General features: G+C 46.2%; 1 protein-coding gene across 1 annotated transcript; it reads right to left on the bottom strand.

Moving 5' to 3' along the window:
* Positions 1 to 5,068: 5,068 nt before the first annotated feature.
* Positions 5,069 to 8,288, bottom strand: LOC103123626 (transcription factor SPT20 homolog). The gene is made up of 3 exons (XM_060184426.1): positions 6,696 to 8,288; positions 5,253 to 5,297; positions 5,069 to 5,167 (listed from the first exon to the last, which is right to left on the bottom strand). The coding sequence occupies exons 1-3, from the start codon at positions 8,286 to 8,288 to the stop codon at positions 5,069 to 5,071; spliced, it is 1,737 nt and encodes a 578-aa protein (XP_060040409.1).
* Between the last annotated feature and the right edge of the window lie 1,948 nt (positions 8,289 to 10,236).

Below are 10,236 nucleotides of genomic sequence, written 5' to 3'. Positions count from 1 at the left end.
CTCAAGGACCAGGGTTTGAGACCCCGGTCCCCACCTGCAGGGGGAAAGTTTTGCAAGTGGTGAAGCAGTGCTGCAGGTGTCTCTCTGTCTCTCTTCCTCCCTATTACCCTATTCCCTCTGGCTGTCTCTATTCAATAAATAAAGATAATAATTTTTTTAAAAAGAAAGTCTTTTAAACAAATGGACTACAGGTGGAAATGATAATATATGTGTATGCTGATAGTGTGTGTGTGTGTGTGTGTGTGTTTATAATTTCCCTGGTTTTCATATTACATTTAAGTGGTGGATACTATGTAAAATATAAAGTTACTGACAGTGATGACCTAGAACTAGAGTCCTCCTTCATGTGCAAGCCTATCCCGACCTTGTGGCAGGGGCCCTCTTAGCTCATCATCCCTAGTGAGAGGACCACTGCCTTTCACACAGCCACCTCCTAAGAACGGTTAGCCACTAAGACAGAGGAACAAACAGCTAAGAAAACAAACCTAAGAAAACAAACAGTATATGGATTGGACCTGGGAGGGGGGTGGTCCTGGTAATGTAAAAGGAATGAAAAGACATTCACCAAAATAGCCAGTGAATGTCTTCAAAAGGAACCCTGCATCAAGTGCCAACCTTGGTGAGGATCATTAGAAGGCAATAAACAAGGACACCGAATGGTGGTGTGACCCAGAGCTGAAGTGACTTGGGCCTGGGAAGGGAGCTCCACGCTACTCAAGCGCCAGCTCCCTGGAGGCTCCATGTGGTCTCTCAAAGACCCAGACCCTGGGCAAGAGGGAGGAAGCCGTCAAATCTGAGCCCAGGACTTGGTCTGCTCAGCTCCCAGGGGCCAGCGACATCACTTCTTTGCAACTGACTGTGGCCTTGGCTGACTCCTGCAAAGTGCAGTCACTGTCCCCAGCTGTCCAGGGCAGGTCACACAAAGTCCTAAGGGGCGCAGGGTCACCTGGATGGCATATCTGACATGCTCACTTGAACTGGGCTGAGATCTTTCTCTCTCTTTTTAAATAGTATTTTAAATCTTTATTTATTGGGCAGAAAAAGAGAAATTGAGAAGGAATGGCAAAGGGGAAGGAGAGGAAGGGAGGGAGGGGGGAAGGAGGGAAGGAAGGAGAGAGAGAGAGATTTGCAGCATTGCTTCACCACTTGTAAGGCTTTCCCCCTACAGCTGGGGCCAGGGACTTGAACTCAGGTCCTTGCACATGGTAACATGTGCACTCAATTGGTTGTGCCACTGCCTGGTCTTAGGCTCTTTATTCATTTTTTAAAATTCTTTATTGGGGGATTAATGTTTTACAGTGGATAGTAAATACAATAGTCTATACGTGCATAACATTTTTCAGTTTTCCACCTAATAATACAACCCCCACTAGGTCCTCTGCCATAGTGTTCCAGGACCTGAACCCTTCCCCTCACCCACCCCAATCCTTTACTTTGTTGTAATACACCAATATATTTTTTTAACTTTTTATTATCGTTATTTATTGGATAGAGACAGAAATTGAGAGGGAAGGGGTAGAGAGACAGAGGCAGAGAGACACCTGCAGCTCTGCTTCACCACTTGTGAAGCTTTCCCCCTGCTGGTGGGGAACAGGGGCTCGAACCTGGGTCCCTGTGCATTGTAACATGTGCGCTCAACCAGGTGCACCACCACCTGGCCCTGGGATCTATATTTAACAGGATCATTAAACATTAGTTTAGCTGGGCAGCACTGGTTACCTCTGATCTTCTGAACTGTTAGGCCAGATTTCCTTTATTTTAAAGACAAAAGACAGTGAAACATACACATGAACTTAGAACAACAAACTTTATGTAGATTTAAGAGGCTCTCAAACAAGTATTTGTACATAAGTGTTCACAGCAACGGTTTTCCCTAACAGCCCAAAAGTGGAAGCAACACAAAGGTACATCAGTGGGTAATGAAAACAAAAACAAGGCATGCACAAACATAGGCACGCTATCCGACCACAAAAACTGAACAGCGCCCCCAGGATGGATGCACCTTGAAAACATGGTCGGTGAAGGAGGCCACACACAAAAGGGCACGTTGGGCGACTCCATTCGTAGACTATCTCTAGAACAGCAAAGTACACGGGAACAGAAAGTAAATTGGTGGCTTCTGGGACTGGGGGGAAGGCAGGATGGGAACAGAGTGCTGAGTGGACAGAGATTTCTTTGGGGTGAAGAAAATGTTCTGGAGATAGGTAAAGATAGTGGCTGCATAACATTGGCAACGCAGTAAATACCACTGAGTTGCTTATTTTAAACTGGTTAATTTCTGCGGTCTATGTGAGTCAGACCTCAAGAAAAAGAATGGAAAAAGAGAAGAGTCCAGGACTTGTGGGCCCCACTGAGACATGAAGGGGGAAAAAAAAGAGAGATGAAGAAGCAGGTGCTGCCGAGCAGCTGAAGATCTATTAGCAAGGACTAGAGAAAAGAAAGAAAAAGGAATAGAGCCGATTTCAGGATCTACCGAGGTTTCAAATACTTGAAAGGCAGAGAAACAGATCTCATGTCAGATGTTTAGCTCTTTACTTTTCTGCCAAGAACCTGGAGTTCTAGGAGCCACAAAAGATTTTATAAAGAGGGAAAGAAGAAGATGGCACCTGTTCAAGGCCAGTGGCTCCAGCCTGGAGCAGAGCAGGGCTCTGAGGGCACCAAGCTCAGGCAGAGCCTTTGCAGGGGCCAGGGACTCCCCGCAAGCATGTCTCCCTCATCCACTCTGCACCCCTGATGGCTCTATGTCCTCAGTCTACATGTGACAAGCAGCATTTTCTGGTAGTTCAACATGGCTTTTAAAACAACTTTGCAAAACTGAATTTCAAACATGGTGCACAAACATTTTAAACAGACAAAACTCAAAAGGTACACTCTTTGAACAATGCTCCTAATATTTCTTAGGTTCTTTCAATGTATGTTATGTATAGGGAAGCCATTGTTTAGTCTTCCCATTACACTTTAATACGATGAACTTTGAGGGCATTGTGTGAAGTGAAATAACCCAGTCACTCAAAAACAAACTAACTCCACTAACATGCAACACCTAAACCCAGTCAAGGGCCCAGGAGACACCTAACCTCGTACAGTGCATACTACGCCAAGTGCAAGGACCCAAGTTCCAGCCTGGGAGCATCAAGCAAAGGGGAAGTTTCATTAGTGGTAAATTGTGATATCTTTCCTCTCTCTCTCTCTTTCTCTCTCTCTCTCCCTCCTTCCCTCCCTCCCTCTCTCTCTCTCAATCTCCATCTGGAAAGAAAAAGAGTCTGCCTGGAATGGTGGAGTCTCACAGGCACAAAACCCTGGTGGCAAAAATTAAATTCAACTAAATATCAGTCAAACTTTTAGAAGCAGAGAACAGAGAGGTGGTTTCAGGGGCTAGAGGGAGGGGGAAGTGGGGAGTTAGTGCTCAGTGAGGACAGTGGCATGTTTACAAGATGAAGACAAGTCTAGTCTTCAGCTGCACAGCAGTGTAAATAGCTGGACACTGCTGAGCTGCCACTTGAACCAGCGAGGATAGCATGTCTTAAGCTATGTGGTTTTAACTAATTGAGAAAATTAAAAAGTCTCCATTTTACCAAATAATACTAGTTTACCCTTTATTGATTGGTACAGTAGTGTTCTCATTTTAGAGACATTATAGGCTCCAGGAGTTTAAATTGATCCTAGTTTGGATATAGATACACTTATAAAAATAACTGCAGCCAGAGAAATTGCTCTACTGGCAGAGCATAGATTTTTTTTTTTGCCTCCAGGGTTACTGCTGGGGCTCAGTGCCTGCATTAGAAATCCACTGCTCCTGGAGGCCATTTTTCCCTTTTTGTTGCCCTTGTTGTTGTCGTTATTGTCATTGCTGTCATTGCTATTGTTGTTGTATAGGACAGAGAGAAATGGAGAAAGGAGGGGAGACAGAGAGGGAGAGAGATAGACACCTGCAGACCAGCTTCACTACCTGTGAAGCGACTCCCCTGCAGGTGGGGAGCCGGGGGCACAAATACTCTGGTCCTTCTCTTTGCGCCATGTGCGCTTAACTTGCTGCGCTACTGCCTGACCCCCAGAGCATAGACTTGTATGTCTACAGCTCCTGATTCAATACCTGGTGCAACAAGTACCTGAGTGGTGCTCTCTCATATCAACTTCTCATCTCTCTAGCTCACATGAAATAAATAAAATAAAATATTTTTAAAATATTTTATTTATTTATTGATGAGAGAGGTGGGAGGAGAGAGAGAAAGAGCCAGACATCACTCTGGTACATGTGCTACCAGAGATCATACTCAGGATGTCATGCCTGAGAGACCAACACTTTAGCCACTGCGCTACCTCCCGGACCACATAAAATACAATCTTTAAAAACAACTATGCCCCTCTGCCCAAAAAACACAAGTCGACAATGAGCATTACAGCAATGACCTAAGCAAATTCTAGTTTAAGTTATTTCCCTCTTTCTAAGTAAGATCATGGATTGTGCTTGCTTCTGTGCGTAGTTGTGCATGAAACAACAACAAATACCGACACACTAAAAAACATCAAGAAGTAAAAGCACAGAATTCACTTGGATCTGCTTTAACACATTTTTAAAAAGAGAAACAATGATACAAGACTCAGGAATTAAGAGTGGTTGGCGGGTCTATACTCGTGTTACCTTTGGATGGACTTGCTGTCTTCTGTCCCTGAGGTGGCTGAGGTGGCTGAGGTGGCTGAGGTGGCTGAGGTGGCTGAGCTGGCTGGTCTGCCCCTGTTGCCACAGTCACTGGCTGCTGTGATGGTTGAGAGTCAGAGGCATGCTGAGTGCTCTGACTATGGTTTTGTCCAGATCTACCCTGGGCAGAGCCCATTTGAGATAACACACATGCATGCGACTGCAAACTCCCCACCCCAGTGAGTTTAATAACAAGAGTTTTCTGACCAGAGGTGGAGCCTTGTGCACTTGAAACCTGTGGTTGCTGAGAAAGCAACCTATAGAAATGCTGTCCTTGTTGCTGCTGAGTCAGCTGCTGGGCCTTCAAAATAAGTGAACCTTGTGAAAGTTGGAGAAAATTTACTGACTTGAGAGAGGTAGAATCACCCTTCAAAGATTCTTGAACACCCTCTTGAGATGGTGCCTGCAATACACCAGGCGGCACATTTGGTGACTGGTCTTCTGAGGGCTGGTTGCTGGGTTTGATTCCTGTGGGAGCTGTGACCCCAGGGCTAGAGTGCTGTCCAGAGCTGGGATCACTCTTCAAAGCCTGGATTCTACACACAGGACTCACCATGTTGCTTCCCATCGGGCCAGCAGAGTTGACCATGACCTGAGTCTTTGGGGTTCTCAGAGACCTGACAGTGGGCATAGTCTGGGGCCTCCTATAGCTGACAATGGATATGGCTGGGGATTTCTCTGAGACAACAGTGGAGATGGCTGGTGTTCTCTGTGAAGAGCTAACAGTAGACACGACTGGGGTTCTTTCTGATGAACTGACAGTGGACATGGTTGGAGATTTCTGTGAGACAACAGTAGACACTGCTGGGGTTCTCTGTGAAGAGCTGACAGTGGACACGGTCAGGGTTCTCTGTGATGAACTTACAGTAGACATAGCTGGAGATTTCTGTGAGACAGCAGTGGATACTGCTGGGGTTCTCTGTGAAGAGCTGACAATGGACATAGCCGGGGTTCTCTGTGATGAATTTATAGTGGGCATGGCTAGAGATTTCTGTGTGATGACAGTGGACATGGCTGGAGATTTCTGTGAGATAAGAATGGACATGGTTGGTGATTTCTGTGAGACAGCAGTGGACACTGCTGGGGTTCTCTGTGAAGAGCTGACAGTGGACACAACCGGGGTTCTCTGTGATGAACTTATAGTGGACATAGCTGGAGATTTCTGTGAGACAGCAGTGAACACTGCTGGGGCTCTCTGTGAAGAGCTGACAGTGGACACAGCCAGGGTTCTCTGTGATGAACTTACAGTGGACATAGCTAGAGATTTCTGTGAGACAACAGTGGACATAGCTAGAGTTCTCTGTGAGACAGTAGTGGACATAGCCAGGGATTTCTGTGATGAACTCACAGTGAACATAGCTGGAGATTTCTGTGATATAACAGTGGACATGGCCGGAGATTTCTGTGAGATAAGAATGGACATGGTTGGAGATTTCTGTGAGACAGCAGTAGACACAGTTGAGGTTCTCTGTGAAGAGCTGACAGTGGACATGGCCAGAGTTCTCTGTGATGCACTGACAGTGGACATGGCTGGAGATTTCTGTAAGACAACAGTGGACATGGCTGGAGATTTCTGTGAGATAACAGTGGACACAGCTGGGGTTCTCTGTGAGATGACAGTGGACACAGTTGGGGTACCCTGTGAGAAGCTGACAGTGGATATGACCAAGGTTTTCTGGGAGATGACACTGGATATAGTTGAGGTCCTCTGTGAGACAAAACTGGGTGTGGCTGGAGCCCTCTGTGAGGAGGTGATAGTGGACACATTTGAGGTTTTCTGTGAGGAGCTGACAATGCACATGGCCGGAGATTTCTTTGAGACAACAGTGTACACAGTCAGGGTTCTCTGTGAGGAGCTGACAGTGGACATGACCAGGGATTTTTGTGAAAAGACAGCAGATCCAGATTGTGTTCTCTGTGAAGAGGTAACAGCTGACACAGACTGCATTCTTGATGAGGTGACAGTGGACATAGTTGGGGTTGTCTGTAAGGAGACGGCAGTGGCTAGGTTTTTCCTTGATGAGGTAGCAGTTATCTGGGAGGCTGCAGTAATAATGCTATGTCCATGGACTTCTGCAGAGGAAATCTGGGGAAGACGTTGTGGCGTAGAAGCAAGAGATGGAGATGGATGGAAGATGCTTATCTTTTGAGGAGTAAAACTGTTGTTCCCTGAGGAACTCTCTCCTGAGCTCGAGAGAAGGGTGATGGGTGGAAATGGATGTTGGACTCCTTTCCCTGGTACTGAAGTCTCAATCAACACAACCTCAGGCTTTTCTGGCACTGTCCCTGAAGAAATCTGGCTGACATTAGCTGAGTTACTGGAACTGGGTGACATCATGACTGGACATTTGGAGTTCTTCTGGACCAATTGCTCAGGTTGATTGACAACCTTCCCAGCATGAGTCACTGATTCAGGCACCGCACTGTATGAGTGCTCATTAGTGAAAGTGTGGGTGTCAGGCATAGGTACAGACCGTGTAGTTTCTTTACTAGAGTAAAGTATATCATTAAGTGATGGTGTAGAGTTCAGGCTTATTGTCTGGGATTGATCGCCAATCCCAAATGTAGGAACAGCAGTGTTATTTACCTCAGGGGTTGGGCAGACTGCAGGCTGTGTGGCATCATGTTTGTCAGGCATCTTCTTTCCCTTAGCATATTTCTCCACATCCACCTCAGAAGGTACAGCCAACTCACAGGGTCTCTGCTTCCACAGATCAACAGAACTTCCTGCTTTAGCTATTTTGAGGTCATGCTGCTTAACTGCTTTTTTCTCTTTGCTTTTTTTCCAACAAGTCAGTAATTTCAGCTCAGGAGGAGTGGAATAATCAGCTAGCTCCTGCTGGCGATTCAGAGAGGGCACAGAATGTCTCTTGAAGTTCTGTCTCATGGGGTAACTGTTCATCTTTTGTTGGTTGTAAAGCAGTCTGTTGGCAGTGCAGGCTACAGTTACAGAAGGCTCAAGGCACAGTGGTTCAGAGGTAGCGAGGAGAAGCTGGCTTTCCAGCTGGAGCTTATCTTCCTCAGTCCACTCCCTGTGCTCGCTGGCTATTGCTTGCACATCGCAGGCCAGGGTCTGCATCGTTGGGCGTAACAGGATGTGCCTACTTTGGTAGTCAGGTACTTCCACATTGCTAGACTGCCTGTAGTCCCGGACTTCTGCTATGACACACCCATCTTGGAAAAGGTTAACTTGAGATCTTTCCAGGATATCCAACAAGACAGGAGGTAGTTCTTCTGCATCCAAGTATTCCAGCAACTCTCTTTGTTCGTAAGGCAGTCGAATGGTCTCTGAATAGGACCCATCCTCCCCCTGGAGCATCAGCGAATATCCCTCATTTCCTGGGTACAGGTTGACCACTAAACAAGGCTGGGATTCTCTTTTAACAAGCTTCTCTAACAAGTTCACATTGGTCTTTAATTCCTCCGTAAACTCAGGCTCTTTTTCACACTCTTCAACATAGATGTCATACAGTTTTTGATGAAGAGATTGTTCTCCAGTTGATAAGCATTTCCTTTTAGGCGGCCTCTGTTGGGTGCTCTCAATGACCTGCTCAGCACGATCCACAGCTTGTTCTAAAGCGTACTGCATTGTGGCATTAAATGGAGGCCTTAAAGAAAGAGAAAATGTTAAGTGCATTGATGAAATGGGGTGAAAAATATGTCTTCAATGTTGTCTTGCCAAGGCTACATACAGACACCAACAAACCCGCCCCCGGGCAGAAACACACAAACCTGCATTTTCAGGAAATTTCTGTACCTGTGTGAGCTTCTTCCAAGCTGGGCCTGGTAGCTGGCAGGTCTTAAGAGGTAGCCAAGCCTCTTCCCCGCCCTCCCAATGGCCCCACCCCCAGCCCACCCGGAGCAGCCATTCATTTGCTCACCCCGGGGGCCTGCTTCAAGCTTCGGTTGCTGGAGGCTCCCTGTTGTTGGGCCCAAGCCCTGCACTTCCTGTTCTGGAGTCCAGGTTTCCGCTGGAGGACTGGGCTAAACAGTCTCTTTGCTCCCCCATTTACAGTACAAAGCTTACCCACGAGAGCCCAAGCGGTCAAAGGTAAAGATTTGATTTCTGACACACTCTCAGTCACTACTGCCTGGAGGAGCCTTAAGCGGCGGGTGAGCACTTGCCCCAGGGCTGTGTCATTGGTGGAACTGCCTGTCATCAATGACAGGGGTGCTGTGTCATCAGGAAACACACACCCCACAAAGTAGGGGCTCTACGTATGGGTACAAGCACTGGAATTCTTCATGGACTCTTGCTGACCTCCTGCCCAACACTATCCTGTGGCTGTGCACACCGTAGCTTCCCACCACTGAAGCACTCACTTCCCTTATAGTAAGGGCGTTGTGAGGTTATTTAACAGTATGTGGTGGAGGGGCTCAGGAGCACAATGTGCCATCTGTGAGGACTAGGGTTTCAGATCCTGTCACCACGTGGAAACACCATACATACAGCAGAGTAGCCTGTGATGTCTCTCCTATCTTATCTCTCACTCCCTCTTTGTCACCCTCAATAAAAATAAATAAATAAATAAATAACAAGGAAAAAGAGTCTACCCGGTGCAGAGGAATCATGCAAGTGTGAAAGCCCAATGAAAATCCTGGTATTTTCATATAAATAAATAGATAAATATGTGTGGCAGTCAAGTTTTGTGACCGATAAAGCACACTTCAGGATAAAGATTTTTAAAGACAATTTGCTTTATTTTTTCCCATCACCAGGGTCATCACAGGTGATAACTGGGGGCTAGCACTATGGATCCACTGCTCCCAGTGGTCATTTTTTCCTTTTTTTTAAAAAAAATTTTATTAGATAGAATAGAGAGAAATTGAGAGAGGACAGAGAGATATAAAGAGGGAGAGAAAGACAGACACCTGCAGACTTGCTTCACCACTTGTGAAGCGGACCTCCTGCAGGTTGGGAGCTGGGGCTCAAACCTGGGTTCTTGTACTTGGTAGTATGCGTGCCTAGCCAGGTACTTTCCCTTTTTAAAAATGTCTTTCTTTAATTTGATAGGTCAGAGATAAATTGAAATGAGGGGGACGGGAGGGAGAGAGAGAGACAGAGAGATACCTGCAGTCCTGCTTCATTGCTTATGTATCCCCCCATCCTCCCACAGGTGAGGACTGGAGGCTTGAACCCTGGTCCTTGCTCAACCAGGTGCACTACCGCCCCACTCCTAGGGATGGCAGTAATTTCAGATGAGTACTCTTACTGTAGCTACAGTCCTAATGATAGATCTACAGAGATACGATAGAATCATAGAAAATTCATAGGTCACTGTTTTCCATTTTGTTACCTTCAAATCTGCCAGACTCCCCCTTACACACAAATAAAAAGACCTCTTGCTGTTTGGATGGAGAGATAGTGATAATTCATGATGAAAGAACTTCACAAGTGAAAGGATTCCAGAAAATTGGTGAGACTCAATTGCAATATACTATCAATAAATTCTCTCCTAACCAATAGCAATTTGGCCACAAACTACAGTAGATGCAGCCCACTGAAATGAGATTAAGAATTAGTTGGGGGAGTTGGG

The sequence above is a fragment of the Erinaceus europaeus genome, unplaced genomic scaffold (assembly GCF_950295315.1).
Source record: "Erinaceus europaeus unplaced genomic scaffold, mEriEur2.1 scaffold_1064, whole genome shotgun sequence".
Lineage (NCBI taxonomy): Eukaryota > Metazoa > Chordata > Mammalia > Eulipotyphla > Erinaceidae > Erinaceus > Erinaceus europaeus.
The sequence above is the reverse complement of the archived record's forward strand: the minus strand, read 5'-3'. Positions and strand labels throughout refer to the sequence as shown.